The 19,412-nt window shown below is 32.4% G+C and overlaps 1 protein-coding gene across 1 annotated transcript; it reads right to left on the bottom strand.

Annotated features, from left to right (window-relative positions):
* Positions 1–12,166: 12,166 nt before the first annotated feature.
* On the bottom strand, positions 12,167–17,494 carry LOC105567408 (elongation of very long chain fatty acids protein AAEL008004). Its single transcript, XM_012022271.1, has 7 exons — positions 17,321–17,494; positions 15,595–15,725; positions 14,210–14,400; positions 13,707–13,802; positions 13,545–13,601; positions 12,759–13,001; positions 12,167–12,374 (listed from the first exon to the last, which is right to left on the bottom strand). Exons 2-7 carry the CDS (start codon positions 15,653–15,655, stop codon positions 12,216–12,218), a joined length of 807 nt encoding a protein of 268 aa, XP_011877661.1. The 5' UTR covers positions 15,656–15,725; positions 17,321–17,494; the 3' UTR covers positions 12,167–12,215.
* Between the last annotated feature and the right edge of the window lie 1,918 nt (positions 17,495–19,412).

Below are 19,412 nucleotides of genomic sequence, written 5' to 3'. Positions count from 1 at the left end.
GCGATTTTTAGAACATGTGAATTCACGAGAATGATCCTACCGAGGGGAAAATCTGTGTTATATGTCCGATAGTAACGGCGCACAGTACAGAATAGGAAAAATACGGTATATGGATTCACTAAGCTATTTAATGGCCACCACCTTGCCTAGGTCCTAATTCAATGGGCGTTTAAATTTCAATTTGATTTATAATAAAAAATTAATTTTAATGCAAAGAAAAAGATAAATACTTAATCTGAACTAGAAAACTCAGTTTCGGATGTACGCTGTGAAAAGCAATAATATCCAAAATAATGATTAACGTGATCCAAAGAATGTGGCTTTAAGTTTGTTTTGTTGATTTGCATTAATTGCTGATTGTCCCATTAAATATCAATACTTTTTCCTTCTTTGTTCTTCTGTTCTGTCTTCATCTCTTTCTACAATATTTTAATAATAATTTTAATATATCTTGGGGTAATAAAATATAGGTATAGGTTTGGTGTACGGTCTATGCTTTGGAAATATTAAAATGGGATTCCTAATGTAAATAATTAATTAAATCGTTTCTTTTAACTTTGAAGAGATTCGATTTCAAAGAATCGCAGTTTCAGAACTATTAATCGATTGCTCAAATGCTACGACTTTATTTGGATGAATAATTATGTTGACCGCAATTTTGTATCATATATTATGTGTGTAATTTGTTGTAAAATAAAAGAATATCATTATAATATAATACCTACACTATTGTGACTGTTTACTTTGCCTTTGCGTCAAGCAAGCTATGTTGAGGGTTTAGAGACAGAGTGTGGAACGAGGAGAACTTTCAATTAAGTCTTTCTTTCAATCTTTAATTTAAGTGAAATTTTTACCAGTAAAAACAGATTAATCTCTGTATAGAGGCCCTCCACCACCCCCGGCGATTATAATATCGTCGGTCCTCTATTTTTGAAAATGTTTTTATACGCTATTTTCTACTTCTTTATTATATATCATTTCTCATATAATTTAATAAAATATAAAACTCTAAGATACAATTTGATTACTTGTATACTCATAATTTACATAATTACATGAAAATATTTGAAATATATACAAGTTGAAACAGATACTATGCAAGATTGTTCCGTTTTACTAGATATAATAACTATTAGAGAAATTTTTAATGAACTTGAAATTGATCTCAACAAACTACACATTTTCAACTTGAAATCTGAAACAGAATCTCCGGCAAACTCAAAAATACCCAGCAGAAACCCTTTATTATCCCCAGTGATTCTAATCAATCGTCCTCTTCTCTTTGATTGTGTGATTTTGTATTTATTTGTCTCGTAATATAATTTACAGTAATATAATAATGTATAACATTTTACCAGTTATCTATCACAATAATTTGAGTTTATAATTCACAATTTACGTGATTAATTTACAACTCACATCAAAAAGTAAAAAGTACACAGAAATTTAAAATACATAGCACATAATTTGCTATTTAAATGTATATGTACATAATTGAATATTATAAATAAATACGTTTTAAATATTTACTGATGTCAAATTACACGAAAGCGTTTGAATTAAGTATAACACTAGAATTCACTATTTTTAAATCGGGTATTTTATCATTATAAATATTTCGATATGTCGTCAAAATAAAGATTAATTTTTATTATTAAATTTTATTGTTTTATAGAAAAAAAATATGAAAAAGTTCGAGGTGGAAAGTCAACGATCAAATAAAAAAACAAACTATAATTTAAAATTTGCACTGTTAAACGTGGCAAATAAATCAACAATTGATATTTCAGAATATTTCCCGTAATTTCTGTAACACATCTGGTGTAACGTAAATCGTTAGTAATTATTACTATTTTACGCGATGACAAATGTGGCTCGAGAAACATTAAAAACTTTATATCAACTTTAACGGTGTTATTTTCGAAAGTTTTATCTTCTAAGGTTTTATGAATATTTTAAGTTTTGAAAACTTGCGAGAAGTAAAAATATTACGTTATCACATCTGCGTTTAGGGAAAAATAATTGATCGAACGATTTGATTAAAACAAAGTCCCTTTCCCAGGTAACACGCCCGTCAGTTGTCAACGTAGAGAAAACTGCTATGACACTGCCCGCTATACAAATGTAATTCTTAAAGTTTACCGGCCGCGAGGAACAGCGATAACAATCGATTCAAGAACATGGATAAATCGCGGTCTTCAACAAATTTAACGTATATATAATTAAAAAATTAAATGTGTCGAATATTTAAGATATGCAGAAAATATTATTTGATCGTTGATTTTTAAACCTTCCCCGTTTTCACATTTATATAAAATTTATAATTGGCAGTAATTTCTGAAACTTTATTCGAAATATCGGACAAAGAATAAAAACCGTTCAATGTGCTAAAAAAATTATAAAAATGATAAAAATTTTATCATTTTTTCAATGAACTAATTTTGGTAATTCCGTATTATCGTATACGTTTTCTGTCGATTTCGTGTAATAGTATTTGACATTAGTATGACATAATTACATATAAGATATACAGTTAAAGGTATACATTCGAGATATGTAATTCATTACGGATTACACGAAAACGTCCGAAATGTATTAACATCGTCCATAATTTCTAAATTAGCAGTGTAACATTGTATTGATAAGTGACATCTAACCGCGTGATATTTATTATCAATTATCAATTTAAAATTACAAAGCTTATAAAACTTTAATGCGGACACCGAGACTGAAAAAATCATTACTAAAATTATTAATCATCCCTAAAATTAATAATATTCCTCTCAATTATTCTCATGAAAAAGAAAATTCCTATAGTATGTTTCTTGCAATATTTCGGAGAAAATGTTTTATGGTAAGTACACCGTTGTGCGAAAATATAAATGAAACTTCAAGTTAAGCCAATGATCGAATAACATAAATCGCGACCGAATATGTACCAACTGATCCACGCTACTTGCGTTATACAATTATAATATTCGTAATTTCCATAATACATCTAATACAATGCAAATCTTCCAAACTTATTTTTATGTTACGTGAAAATAAACCTAATTTTTCAAAAGTATTAATGCTTTCGGTACGTGTCTCTAAGTAATTTCGATTAATCATTAGGATTTATACCCGTTTTATTAATCCTCTAAAATTCTATCTTTTAAGATCTGTAAGATCTGTAAGTTTGCGACAATGACAAATGATGAAATGTTATGAGAGAAAAGTTAATATTCGATCATTAGCTTAGCATGAAATCTTCGTGCTTTAATCAAAATTTGGAAGTTTTATACATTTGAAAGTTGGCAACAATCTCCAACACAAATTTTTAAAAAATTTCCCGAAATGATTCATGATTTTTTACCACTAAAAGATTATCACGAGAGTCAATAAGAGAATATAAAATATGAAATTGAGAAAAAATGATTATTAATGTTTTTTAATTTAAGTAATGTTCGTGTTATATGCATATCGATTTCGTGTAATCCGTTTACACAAATTAGACATACAATTTTGTACAACTTTATACAATTTGATATCAATAATTTTCGCGACAAAATATATCATTTGGTATACATATAATTCATAACTATATTAGTATTATTATGCATATTTTTGCATTATTATTGTACAATTTTGTGCAAGTAAATTTGTACAAAAAAGTAAATTGTAAAATTTATTTACATAAAAGTGTACAATAATGAATCTGTAAAGTAAATCAATTTTCCCACCCGAAATTATCCCCCAATCCCACCTACCACATTCTTACACTTATCCGTCGCATAAAAATGTGCAATAATAAATCTGAAAAGTAAATCAATTGTTCTACTCATCGAATTATATATAATATATATATCCCCCAATCCTACCTACCCGTATCCCTAACCTACCCGTATAGTCACTTATTCATTTTCCTATCGTACTTTCTTAAATTTCCTACCGATATATTTTACTAATGAAATTTCCTTTTCCTATTGAAAATTACAGCTCCATATCCCTGTTTATCTACCGTTTATCCTATTTTTATCTAATTCCATAATTTCCTACCTAACCGTATCTTTAATATATTATACTTTTAATTACGACCGCGAATACCTGAAATTTTAGAAGAGTTTGGTTTTAAATCGCGACCGTTTGGGAGTTTTTATCGGGAATTTAATTTACGCGGAATATAGAGGATTTAATTCGAGACGGCATCTTTCCGTCTTTAATTACGTGCAATTGCACGTATAAACATTCAAGAATGCCTTCTAGGCAAACCTTTTATTTCGATTATGTGTACTTCGTTATATGTACACCAACCTTGTGGGATACACTTCGCTGTCTTTATTCTGGCCAGCCAAAATCACGCTGGCCAATACTCTGGCTTTACATAGCCAGAATTCGACAGCAAGGAGATATACTCCTTCTGCTGCCAGCTGATCACAGCCAGCAATAAGCGTAAGATTCTACGCTTTTGTACGATGCGCGAAACACGAACGCGTCGCGAAGGGGCAATCAAATTAATTTAATCAATTACGTAAAGAATTAACTATGACCAATAACAATAATAATTACATAATGAATTTACTCTTTACACGCGTGTAGTGGCAATTAAAATATGTGTTCAATAATTAAAATATTTAACCGATTAGAAAAAAATTCTCTATATCGCCCGCGTTTTGATTCGAAGGGATCGCGATTCTGAACTTTACACAAAACTTTTAAACTTGATAAAGTAAAAAATAACGAAATTTTAATGTGGAAATTAATAAAAATTACTAGACGCGTCATTCGATTGAATCTAAGGGACATTTTACGTATTTTTATCGATTCGAACGATTCGTTCTGAATTTCATCTCAAAAGCATGCAGAGATGAAAAATTCAGATGAATGACGTAAGATCCGAAAGGGATAATATAATTTTTAAGATAATTTTTAGATAAAACAAGTCTTTTCTTTCATAAAAAAATGTGTATTGGATCTTACGTCATATAACTGGTACAATCCAGTTATCAATCACTACATATAAGTTATAACAGTTTAGGCTAAAGTTAGTGCGTTAAAGTAGGTAATAATGATTCAGTAACCATAACTAGCTTTTATAAAAAATAAATTAATAATTTGTATGAAATATATTATGCTAAAATATTTGTTGTAATTTAATTATTACAAACGTATATAAGTAAATTAACAATACTACTTAGAAAGGAATATTTATATATTCCATTTCTGCACTAACTTATATAAAATTTAATCCTGGACAAAAGATTACAGTAAAATGAAGAATAAAATGATAGAAGATATAACAAGTAATAACAAATAACAATATACAAACTTTTTATACTTTCCCTGTGGATCACAACAATATTATATGTATGAATACCATGAGTAAACTTAAGTAACAGCAGTAACTTTAAAAGTCTATATCTCAATTGTTATAAATTTCTTCCTTCGTCACTATATATTTGCGAAGAATAACGTAATGTACACATGTACTGAATAAAATAAAATTTGATTGACTAAATCACACTGTTAATTAAAATAATTAATAAATATAACACATTCTCACGGTATTCTAAATTTTTCCTTTGTACGTAGTGTGTACAAGAGTACGTTCTCGTATACACACTAAGTTAGGCAACAAAAGATATATAATTAAGATCCAGGATTAAATTTCTCCCAAACTGTTTTAACTTATTAATTTTAAGGTAACGGATGCACGAAATGCTTCATATTTCTATTTGCTATCTTTACATTATTAACAAATACATATATGCATCATTAGCTATGTATATTCAAAAAATCTACAACAGATCCGTTACCTCAATAATAAAAATTAATTCATCACTCACCAACACTGACGCGCAACAGCGGAGTTATGACTGCAACGTCGCTACGATGATTCTGTAATGCACAAACAAACATAAAATTAATATTCAAATAATGTTAAAAAAGCAAAGTTTCAAAATATATTTTTTTACGCGTAATGAACCAGAAGGTTCTTCTAGTCAATAAAATATTTCTACTCAAATAATTAAACGTCTTTCGAAAAAATTCACGCACTGAGAAAAATTTCCATCGGACAAACCAATTAAATAGCGTTTCCGATGGTTAATTTTTCCGATTACGTGTTCCGATTTAATTATGGATACATCCGATGAAATTTATCCGATGAAATGCAGTTACCGATGAAATTTGATTGGAAAACCGATCATATTTTTCATCGGATATGCAATTTAATTGGATATATCCGTTTGTTATTATGTAATTGGATTATCCGATTATATTTAATCGGTCATTTTTCTCAGTGCGGGAACGAACTTTAATAAAATCTCGAATTACTTCTTTCTCTCTAATTATTAAGTTATGCAATATATGACTCGAAAAAGAAACGGCGAAAAAGGTCGCGTTTACGCAAAATGAAGGATAAGTACCGCAAGGTTGCTCCGCCGATGCATGATGCCCTTGCTCAGGCCTGCTCCTCCACTCAGTCTGTCCTCTCGGATGGCCGGCTGCGCTGGTTTCCTTCGAAGCACAACACTAGCACTAACACTCACTCGCGCACTCGGTCCTTGTCCTTCTGTAGCAAAGAATCGAGAATAAATTATTAATCGACGTAGAACGCGACGAGTCACAAGATATTTATACTTCAATAATTAAACATGCTTCGAAGAAAAATCGCGGGAACGAACTTTAATAAATTTTCAAGTTACTTCTTTCTAACAGTTAAGTTATGGTGCAATGTAACGACTCGAAAACAAGTGGCTAAAAAGGTCGCTTCTGTGCAAAATGAAAGTTACCGTAAGTTCCTCCGACGGTGCCCGATGCCCTTGCCGGGGCCTCCTCCTCCTCTCAGACTGTCCTCTCGGATGGCCGGCTGCGTCGGTTTCCGTCGAAGCGACACTAACACTCACTCGCGCACTCGGTCCTCTTCCTCCTTTCGCGAACAATCGGAGATAAATTGTCAATCGACACAAAACGCGACGACGCACGCGAAAAACGGCCATATTCAAGTCCAGACACGGCGCACCGAGCAACCGGCCGCGAATGGCGCAACGAAACACTTCGCAATTCCAGTATTTTCGTCTCGACGGCTCCGCCTCGAGTGAATCGCGCGACACATCCACACTTCGTCCTTCTTCTCGCGTTCGATCAATGTCTCTCGATCCGCAACCGACACAGCCGCTACGCATTCGTTCCGACGAACTTGATACACTCGCGAATCGTTGCGATACGCGCGCGTAACCGACGATTCCCGCGGAAAGAGGAACATTGGTGCCAACCACACGCGGAAAATGTCACAGCGCGGCGAGTAACTCGCGGACGCTTCCTGTCCGCTCGAGAATCCCCGGGCGAATTAACCGGCCGCCGGCACCGAGTCACTTCGTCGCACAGGTACGTCGAACGCCAAACGAAAAAAGAATCCACAGTATCACTTGATAACCGGCGCGGAAGGAATCCGTTAGATCGCCGTGCTCGCTCAGTTACACGAGTTACACCGTCGGCACCGAGAGACGTCGACTGCGATTGGCCGATGCGCGGGGAGGGTGTCCCGCGGAGAGAATGGCACTCGGCGGCTCGTACGAATACGTCTTGTCGACTAGAGATCCCTCGAGCGAGTGACTCCCGGCTTCACCTCGGCACGTACGTTGAAACGCCGAACGAAGCACAATACACGATCGCGCGCCAGCCGACGCGGAAGGTATTAAACGTCGTTTCCGATTCTCGAGAACGCGCTGGGAAGCGCGCGTTCAGTTGCGCCGCCGGTCGACAAACTTCTAGAACGATTCGCTGATTCGAAGGGAAGCTTCGTCCGGAGAGAATGGCGTTCGGCGGCTCGACCGGCCGTGCGACGCACGAAACACGTCCTGCCAACTCGAGATCCCGCGGGCGACTGACTTCTGATTCACCTCGGTACGTACGTTGAAACGCCGAAAAAACAATTGAGAATCACGCGTTAACTGAAGCGGAAGGTAATACAAACGTTATTTACGCTACTCAGTGTCAAGGGCACGCGACGGTGCGGCGGCTCGAGCCGCCGCCGGCCGTTAGCCGGCGAGCGCGACTGGCTGGATCCCGGGGGGCTCGCCGCGGCGCGCGGCCAATCGCGCGCCGCGGCTCGTCGTGCGGCGGTCGGCGGCTCGACCGCGCGTAGCGCGCGCAATTCGTATACCTGTTTTCGTCGCGCGCGCGCTCGCGGATTTCTTTCTCGCGCGTGAAAAGAAGTTCGGTTATTTAAAACATAGTTGTCTCACTCACAAAAATATATGAAGTTTCTTCATCACATACTGTCGATTCAACAGTGACGAAAACGCGAATGAAAGCGAATTGTCATAATATAATGACCGAGATACTTTATTAAACACCGCAGAAATAAAACAATGTATTATGACGCTCTCCCGTTACATTTAAATTTGTCGAGTGATTCAAACGTCGACAATATTCATGTCAAGTCCGCGCGGATACGAGATGAATCGATTCAGTAACCAATTGAACCAAGGAAACTATTTAAAAATGCACTTGAAATATGCTCGCTGTAAAATTGGGGCGTGCAAATTTCGCGAGATACAAATTACGCGGTTCACGCATCGCTGTTTTCTGTTACTTAAATCACTTGATTCGCGCACTTCCGCATCGCAACACACGCAACCCTCACGAAAGTGATACGGGTGAGAAGAGTCAAACGGCACTTTACATGACACTTCCGATGTTAATTATTCCCGAGACTTTATTGTATTTTAATGGAACGATCAATGGAATTCTCCCTCGTCTTTGTCTTATTCCCCAGATAGCACAAGACACTCCTATGAACATTTTAAGAATATTCTTCAAGAATATTTGGAATATTTCATAAAATTTCGAATAACTATATGTAATAGTAATAATCGTATTTATATTGGAAGTAATATTCCCCACTTTTTTATTATATATACATTGCGTTCACTATGTTCATTGGTTACATTACTTTGCACTCGTAAAGAATAATACAAGAAAATATCTTTCAAAGAAAATATCAGTAATCTTATACGAAGGTATAAACTTGTCCGTATTTATAACACCCTATGCGGTTTTCTTCTTACGAGAAAGTTTTATACCGCGCGTCTCTCTAGTGAGGGCATTCCGAACCACTTCACTTTTGATTATTATGTGATTGGTAAGGTGGATGATAAAAATACAGTTAAATTTGCTATTAGTGTGATTGTATTTACTATAACTAATTTACTATTTATTACCTGGATATTTTAGCGGAATAATAGTTAAAAGCTTATATTTTATAGTAATTTTTTAAAATAGCATCACTGTGTCTATATGGTTGCTATTACTGATATTATAGTAATAATTACTGTAAGAATGATATTCCTGACTACAATTATTTTACTATGCAATTATAGTTTCAAATATTACATATTTTTCTACTGATCAGTGTACATTATTAACACTGTGCACATAGAAAAATCGTGATTGCTGGCGCGTTAATTATGTAGCGTGAAACGTACAAATTCATGAAATGTTAATGAACGGATGATGTATTCCGGCGTCTCTTTAGTAGAATCACTCGATACGATAATAACATTCTTCGGGCTTCTTTTCTCCTTCGGCAAGAATCTAAAGAAATTATATTTTTTCGACAGAGCTTTCAAAGCGCGACATTATAATTTAGACACGCCCGCGAATATCGCGATCTTTTATCACGCGAAAGTAGAACGCGTGACTACGCCGTTGTTACTCGATGTCATCTTCTTTTTTCTCAGATATTTTGCCGATGAAACATACCAAAGCCACGTGGTAATCACGATGTTATTATCCGAAATGTTTTAATACTTTAATTACGCCATTTCTTATATTTTAAATTATTCAATATTATAAAAGGAAAACTATCAAACTATGGAATTTCGTCTCTTTTTTTTTGTCAAGAGTAACTAAATGTCGGCTAACTTCTGAGTTGATAAATATTTAATTAAAATTATCTAGCACTCACAAATCTTTTTAATCACACTTTATAACTTCGTGCAAAATACAGACGATTTCCTATAAAAACATTGTCCAATTTTCCTTTGGTCGCCAAAAATATAAACGAAAACTGAATAACAATGTTTTAGACAATATTTCAGAAATAATATACATTGAATATACTCTTTTTTACGTTTCAACGAATGGATGTTTATCGCATATTTTGCGTTTGGTTTTCCAGACTCGTCAGAGTCAAGACGATATTTTCGTTCGATCGAGAATGCGTTTTTAAATGCATAAACATGTGTTGATTTTAGTATCTTTGAACATTATTTGAATACTTGAATATTAATGTTATTTGACCATTTATTTTATTTTTATATTTCTCAATTTTTTTAAATTCTCTCTATGTGTGGGCTCACTAAAAATGTGTTGCATATTACTTTACCCACACTCACAACGGGTGGAATATTGATTAAAATATTGAACATGGAATCCTGGAACGAGGTCAAACATACAAATTAAAAATTATATTCAAAAACTTTGGGAAGGGGAAATAAAACGCAACTAACAATAAGTATTCAAAATCATTTCCTATGTCTGCTTTACGATATTTTTAAAATTACGTTACAATACATAAAAATTTTCAATAATTAGAACACTATTGTAACAGCATATTCCTGAGATTAAATCAAGTCGAAAAGTCCTGTACTACTTTTCCCTGCGACAAACAGTTATCGAGCTATCATAGCTAGACATTGAAAAAGTTATAAATTTTCTCTTGAATATCTCAAAAAGTATTAGGCAAATCGAAAAATGTTTCAGACAAAAGTTGTTCATATTAATTAGTAGAATAATATAGTATAATAAACAATAGGGATCTCCATTTAAAAAATTGAAGTTGACCTTCACGTGAGTTTCAAATGACTATTCAAGATTAAATTAATGACACCATCTTATGTCCATCTCGAAACTCAACAACTTTTGTCTGAGGCATTTTCCGCTATCACCCCTACCTGAGGAGATATTACCGTGTACGGACTAAAATGGCCCACCCTGTATATAATAATATTTTAACAGGTCGATGCTCTCGTCACTTGTTACTTCAATTCTCACAAGCGAATGGATCGTGCAAAATACGTATCTACTTGCCAGGTATTCGTCACTTCGATACCGACACGACTCACTAAACGTAACACAATTAGTTAATTAAATGCGTATTATACACAAAGAACGATCGAGAGATCCGAACGCTATGACACACGGAATGTTTCTGAGCTGCCTGTTGGCAGCATCCGTGTTCCGTGCCGTGGCCTCGCGTGAACAAAGCGTACTGTGTTCACCGACGAAAACAACACCAAGACCACATATCAGTCTCAAATATCTTACTCTGAAATATTTTAAGATTTTCTGACACACATTTTTTAAATGTAAATTTGAAACACTCGCGATTGTCCTGGTTTGTCCACTGCGTTACTTCAATGACGACATGTTTGAATATGTATAACATGAATACATCTTTGCGCGATACTACAAGTCAAATAAACGTTTAGTAACCCATGCAGCACCGAAGCTTTCAGAAACATTGCAACATTGCTTTCTGAAATGTTTCTGAAAGCTTTGGTGCTGTATGGGAAAGATACGCAGTAGCATATCGAATTCATAAATCACGCAAATGTAAAACTCATTACTATTAATAACACTTTGCCAACAACGAAATATTTCGATTGCCGGCGATAAGTTACTCGAGAAGTACACAAAATTAAGCAACATCAACGAACAAGTAATGTATTACAGTGTCTCATTATTTGAATCACTTGACACGATAATATTAGTCAGCCTCTTTCTCTTTTTGGAGAGAATTGAAGATTAAATCGTCACAGAAACATGAAGCTTTCTTGTATCAGTATATAATTATTACGGCTTACAATTAATAGAATAAGTTTATTAAAGAAGGATGGCTATTTGAATCTGTGAATTCAAATAGGTATTTTATTTGCGACACAAAGCAACCGGATCGACAACATATTCTTTGCGAGAATGTCGACCAATACCGTCCCGTGCCTTATATTTGTATATGTACATTTATCTATTACAAACTTTTCTTGAGTTAATTATGAAAACAAATGACACATTTTAAACATTAGCTTCTGCGAATAGGTTGTATCCGTTTTGTTCCATGTTTCTTTATAAATATTATTCTCTTACTATTTATATAAAATTTAATTATAAATATATTTAAATTATTTTTTTCTTATTTGTTTATTATTCTCAAAATTAAGCATTCCTCATTAAATTATTTTCTTTTGATACGCTTGACGATAAAAGTCACTAAATAGATACATAAAGATAATTACAACTGTCATGAAGAAATAAGTCAGAGCTTTTGGTGTTCGACAATCAAAGATTAATGTTAGTACTAGGTAGACTAACATTAAAGCAAACTGCACCTGAAATTTGAAAGAGAATTTCAAATATTAAATTTGATTTGTATAGCTAACATTTCCAATCGCAATTAGTTTGTTGAAGAAACAAGATAAAAATATTATATATTAAACAAATTAAATAAATGCTCGTTATAATTTTAATGAAATAAAACTAAAAAAAAATTAAATTTAAAGACATTTATATAATGAGATTTTATCATATGTCTGTTACATCAGAAATATTATGATAGAATATAATATAAAAATAATGCATTATTAAACTTATAATATTAAAAAGAAATAAATCTTAAATTGATTTTATTAGTAGATAAATAGAAATTGATACACATAAAATATTAAAAAATCTGTAGTTTGCTTTTAGTAGTCAACTATGTAAAAGTTAATTACCAGCTGAATCCAAGTCATATATTTTTTCCACCAGAGGTATTTTCTGTACTTAGGACCAAGAGCCGCAATACAGTAATAACTGTACATAATAATATGGACTATAGAATTCAAAAAACCAATGACAACGCCTTGCTCACCAGGCAGGAATTTCAAATAGGCCCATGAGAACACAGCCGTTATAGAATGGTGAAAAACATGAAGAAAACTAATTTGATTTTGCTTCTTTCTCAAAACGAAAAATACCTGAAAAAGAAAACGAACTGATTGAAATATTATATTTCTCCTAATATTTTACATTTTTAATAATTAATAATAAAAGAAATAAATTGGTAAATAAAACTTTTATTGGTTATATAAATTATATTTGTAAATTTTGTTTACGACGACTTCATATATTATTTCTGCAAATTTTGTTTCAAGTACTCAATATATTTTTTATATTTTCTAACATACACTTTAAAACAAATAGTTATGTCTTCAGAAGAAAATATTTAAAAAAGATTGTCCCATTTATTAAAGGTAATGTGAACAGTCGGCAACTTCTTTCCTGATGACCGAGTTAACACCGAGTAAATGCCCATATTTCACAATGTTTAATCGCAATACCTTACGTTGAGCAACTGATGAAACAATAGTGCCAATTGTAATCGATAACCAAGCGTGATATATGTATGCTTTATTGTCTTCTTAAAGCTTTGTGTGTCAGTTCAGTTAAATATTTTAATTTTTGACTAAACAATTAATTTAATTAATTCTGTTATTTAATTAAATTAAATACTTGCTTACCGTATCAAGAAGCTCGGTAATTTTTGAGAAAAAATACCACCAAGCACCTCGTGACATCTGTACATTTAATATATATATAGATTGTGAGAAATTAATGTTTTATTTATTAAAAATTGTAGAAATTATTTAAATTAAATTCGATATTATGGCAAAAGTACTTACCGCTTGTGCATTTGTGGTTTGTGAATTAGGTAACAAATGTTTTTGAACATTACATCCATGAGCAAAAAACACTTTTTTAAAATTGACGTCTAATATCTGAAATAGTATAGAATAGATTATTGTATTTTAAAATACGCGAGATAATAATTTAATAAAATCAGTTTTATTTAATTTCTTTGTATTAATCTTACTCGATTTAAAATAGTTTTATATACTATATAAGTTAGTTCGAAGAATATTAATCAGAACTTAAAAATTTTTATTAGAAAATCTTGAGTTTGAATGGTATTAATTAATTATATGTCAAGTTATTTAACAAATTAAACATACAATTAATAAGTTCATCTAAAGTTTTTGCAATTTTTAAGTTTATCTAACATGCTTTTGAATATAGAATATGAGAAAATGTGATACAGAGTATTTATGTATCGTAACACATTTTTATTATTTTTGATAATATTAAATACTAGCAGGTTGGGTGTACCATAGAAGATTAAACTTACCAAAGTTGTCAGCCAAATACTGAATAATACTTGAAGTCCGTTATATAAGATCATAACGGTATTCAATTGAAAGGCTGGTCGTTTTTCCATCATTTTTGGTCCCACTTTTAAGACGAATATCAAATATGTACCGATGATACACAACATAGGACCCGGAGATTCCATTAAAGGCCAACTATCTACCATCGGATCTGTTGTATAGAGAAACGTTGTTTTTGAGAATTTTTTAAAACTAGTGTTTTTTAAATATATAAATAATAGTGGATGCATAGCAGGTACCTTATGTTCTAGTAGTAATAAATTATGTGCAAGTATACAACAAAAAAACATACAATTTTTGCGGTAAATTATCGGAATATACACAAAATTATAATAGTTTATTAAAATTTATCTGTTAACTAGGCGGATTATTACGCCTTTGTGAATTATGCGGATTATTACGCTTTTAGTTATTATGTTTACATTATAAAACATTAATATTATGAATAACGTATGAGAAAAAATATCAATATATTATTGTCATTAAAAAAAATATTTTGCACGATTTTTTTCTGTACTTTGCATAAGCTACAAGTATATGGATCGTGTGATTTATTGTAGTCATATAAATTATATTTTTTAAATATTATGTAATAACTTGATCTTGTATACCGGAGCTCGGCGAGATAGGTTGATTAAAATCAGTCATCAGTGGATTATGCCTACTAGGGATACCACTATAAAAATAACGCGTTAACAATAGTACCTCAAGGGTGACGAGGGAAGCTATTGAAAACACATTTATGCTCCTGAGCCACGAGCGGCTCGTGGACTTCGCGTAGGATGGCAGGGTAAAGGGAATAGCGGCGGGCAGAATCAATTAATAATCGACCGCAAAGTGACTTATCACGTCCGCATTGTATACAATACACTTGTTCCTCGATTTACATATAATACTTGTTTTATGTATTTTGTTCACGCAGTTGAAAATTACGTAAATAGAGTTTGTCAATACCAAAAAAATACGCAACAGGAAGCCCGTATATTACAATTTATGTACTAACGAGATTATGCTTTTCTCATTGGTTTTTATTTGATTTTAATTTCGTTTCCCGTTTAAATAAAGGAACTTTAATCGTGTAAAAAATGGCGTATAAAATGTATCGAGTAAATTGAGAAATGGGTGCATTTGACATTGTTAATGCATACGGCTGTACTATAAATGTTATGTAAGAATAAAAAATTTATTTTGTACACATAATTTAGGATGAAGAAGTCAGGACTAGAGGCTGACTGTAGTACCATTAAAAGAAGAAAAATGTACTTTAATACTTTACAAGTTTCTGAATTCATTTATGAAGTAAGTGTGTGTGTTATAGTTTTAACAAAATGACGTAAAAACTTACCTCTAACATTTTTTAAAATTTCATTATAATTGCTGACAACAAGTTGTATGAGATTAGTCATGTTGACGATGTAATTTCCAAAAAAATTAGAATGACTCTTGACTTATATTTATCTCGGACTTTCGGAAAATCTGAAATGTTTGTAAAAGTATGTAGTAATTTTATACACTTCTGATCTGCATTAAGACTAACCAGTAGGCCATCTATGTAGGTCATCCAACCTGGTTAGGTTGGATGACCTACATAGATGGCCTACAACTTCTTCTGGTTGATTTAATTTAGATCCGATTTATCTAATAATTATTTTTTGTTATGATAATTTGTTTTTAATGTGGAATACGGTTTGAACTATCTTAATTTCCCTTCTTGACCAATTCCGTTTTTGACCCCCAGTTGGTTTGATTGAACTTACTTCCTTAAAGTGTTGAATAGAAATCGACCGTTTAAAGCGAAATAATCCACATTAAAAAACAATATAATGGAATTAATTCCCAAAACGACACAGAGCTCCTGGACGGGGCCTATACAGAAATAACATTAACCTATAAACAATCCTACATCAATATGACTAGTAAGCATCACCTTTTACACGGTCTTTTTAAACGGTCGATTTCTCTTCAACACTCTGAGGACCTGTAAGTTCAATCAAATCAACTGGGAGTCAAAAACGGAATTGGTCAAGAAGGGAAATTAAGGTAATTCAAACCGTATTCCACATTAAAAACGGTCACCAAATTATTATAACAAAAACAATTATTAGATAAATCGGCTCCAAATTAAATCAATCAGAATAAGTTCTATATAGGCCATCCAAACTGGTATAGCACTCGGATTTGTCTCTATAAAGCATTGACCACAACCGTTGCGCCCGGCTACCTCAGCTGCGTTTTTTTACAATTGACTAATCCTATCCGTCTCAATCCCTCTACACTGTATTAATTATTGACAACTGTGTACCAGACGGAATAACTATTTAATTTTAATTTTAACTTTGCGCTGATGAAAGCACTGCGTGCCGAAACGCGTCCGCTGATTTATATTTCAACTGTAACATCTTTGAAAATTAAAATATATATTGCGTTGTCAACTTTCGTGATCAACTGATCAATCTGATTGATCAATTCGATCCGACATCTCGACGAACACACTCGACATTTTTACTTGTGTCACAAGATTAACAACGCAACCAAAATTGACTTTACACTCTTCAACCAAAGAGTGCAATCATTTTTTACCAATATCTTATTAACCTAGCGACATTGGCCAAACGAGCGATATGTGATCAATGGAAATTGAGTGAAAAGAATACTTGAGAAAGGTCCAAATTCCGGACCGAAACGTCGTTAGTTCTTTAAAATAAAGACATTGGCCAGTGTAGATTGTTTCAATAAACTATCATTAATTTAAATTTAATTAAATTTTTGGGCACCAACTAAATGTTACGCACAACAAAGCTTAGAGCATAGCGCTACTAATTTAGATACTATTATTATTTCAAATTGTACTGTAATCGCATTATTACTTATAGCATTGCGATCGAATATACGAGAATTATAAATATCTAACAATGCAATCTTCTATCTATTACGTTAATATTAAACAATTGTAAGATCAAGTAATCGATATGATAGACATTTATATTTGGTTTGCTTTCGAAAAAGCTTGATACAGATTGAATAGAAAATCTCAAAATACAAACAAAATACATATCATGCAGCATGCTCACCTTCTTCAACAAGCAAATCTTGTGAGAATGTTAATTTCACAAACTTAGAAACCTTGTATTCATGACTTTTCCTTGAGGTTGACACACTTAAAAAGTTTGAACACTACAGCTTCACGGTAATCGATGAGAAGAGAGACGCGTCCTAACAGAAACTGATCGTGCACACTGGTTAAACGTAACCGAGACCGTTACCCAGCAAACGTCTCTTCTGTAATCCCCACCGTCGAATTTTGCTACGCGCGTGATGCGATAAAAACTTGCTAGTAGTAAATCAAAATCAGAATTGCAAACGCACTAATACGTAAAAAATATAGCCTTGTCACCGATTGGATTCATAAAATTAAAATGAGGAAAAGAGGCAAGAGTTCAAGAATGTACTGACAGAAAATGAGGAGTCTGCATGAGAGTCATAAAAGAGAAAGAAGTAAACACGATACCAAGGAAAAGGAGAACGCAGGAGGAATTCGTAAACATGACTGCATTGAAGGCACAAGGTGTTGTACGAAATAATAAAATTAATAATTGATTAAAAATTGATAATTAAAAAGAGCGGATTACAATTAAGAAATAATTGAGAACTTTTTAGTGTATTTTTTGTTTTTAATTTAGTGTTTAAATTTAGTGTTTAAAATTTAGTGTATATTTAGTGTAGAAAATTTATGATGACATTCGTAATACATTTATGTACAAGTTAAAAATTAAAAATAAGATTACAGCAATATTTAAAAGCATTTTTGCACTTTTACTTTTATATACATTTAAAGCTTACAATAAAAGTCCGTATTTTTAATTTCAGATATTTTTTAGTTGTATATAAAAATTTTAATCTTTTTAAATATCGTATAATTATATGTAATAAGTCCTTTATACGGAATTTCTGTTTAGTTTTTATTTAAAATTTTATATATTTAGCGACATTTTAATTTAGTAACTTTTAGTTTATGTGTAAGTGCATTAATAATTATTAAATACATCTTCACAAGTAATTTACCTATAAATTTACCATGAATAGACTCTGTTAATATAAATCAACATATACAAATATTATTAATTTTGTTTTTGGCTTTTAATAAGAAAATGCAGGTTAAAATTTTCGCAGAAGTTTAGTTTTTCACGTCATCACTTCTTTTAAATGTACCGATATTTCTGTTATTTAACCAACAAATTTAATACAATGATGGAAAGAGCAACAAAGACAATAAAGATCATATCGTGTATAAAAATTTACATCTACTAGAGAATAAATCGTGCACTTTTAAGAGTGAATATAGAGTTATATAATATGTTTATAGTGTAAATCAGTTAATTATCACCACGAATTTTAAAGAGTTTCAGAAAGCCACGAATCCGTTCAAATATTTGATAGTGTATATTTAGCCGGAATAAGTAAGATATTGTGTAGGAACGAAAAATACCTAGCAACATGACTAATACCATAATTTATTGTGACGTGATTTTTTGTAAAACTTACTTGTGATTTATTATGTAACGAATTTATTTTATAATAATTTTAATATTAATATATTATGTAACTTTTATTTAATCAATTAAAATGCAACTTGAAAGATAATATCAATATTATAAGTATTACATTATATTATAATATATGAAATATTTGTTTCAACATAAAAAATGTGGATATATGAATACATACTTTTGTTTAAAATGCATTTATAATATATTTACAGGGTGTCCCATTTTAAATGACGACCTCAAATAACTTTTTATTTTTGATCGCAGAAAAAATGTTTCAGACAAAAGTTGTTCATATTAATTAGCAGAATGAGACAGTCCCCCTACGAACCAAACAACTTTGTCTGAAACGTTTCTTTCTGCGATTACAAATAGAAAAGTTATTTGAGGTCGTCATTAAAAATGGGACATCCTGTATACTTGAGAGGGGAAGGGAGAGAGAGGGGGAGGGAGGGGGAGAGGGGAGAAGAGGAGAGAAGAGGAGAAAAGAGGAGAAAAGAGGAGAAAAGAGGAGGGGAGAGGGAGAGGGAGAGGGAGAGGGAGAGGGAGAGGGAGAGGGAGAGGGAGAGGGGGGGGAGAGAGAGAGAGAGAGAGAGAGAGAGAGAGAGAGAGATGAATA

Source organism: Vollenhovia emeryi, unplaced genomic scaffold (genome assembly GCF_000949405.1).
Source record: "Vollenhovia emeryi isolate VEMERY1.0 unplaced genomic scaffold, V.emery_V1.0 DF939138.1, whole genome shotgun sequence".
Lineage (NCBI taxonomy): Eukaryota > Metazoa > Arthropoda > Insecta > Hymenoptera > Formicidae > Vollenhovia > Vollenhovia emeryi.
The sequence above is the reverse complement of the archived record's forward strand: the minus strand, read 5'-3'. Positions and strand labels throughout refer to the sequence as shown.

Coding starts and splice junctions, on each gene's coding strand:
- LOC105567408 (XM_012022271.1), bottom strand. CDS start 15,655: ATGACTAATCTCATACAACTTGTTGTCAGCAATTATAATGAAATTTTA. Junction 13,803..14,209: donor GTATTTGGCTGACAACTTTG/GTAAGTTTAATC, acceptor ATACTATTTCAG/ATATTAGACGTCAATTTTAA. Junction 13,602..13,706: donor AAACCACAAATGCACAAGCG/GTAAGTACTTTT, acceptor TTAAATGTACAG/ATGTCACGAGGTGCTTGGTG.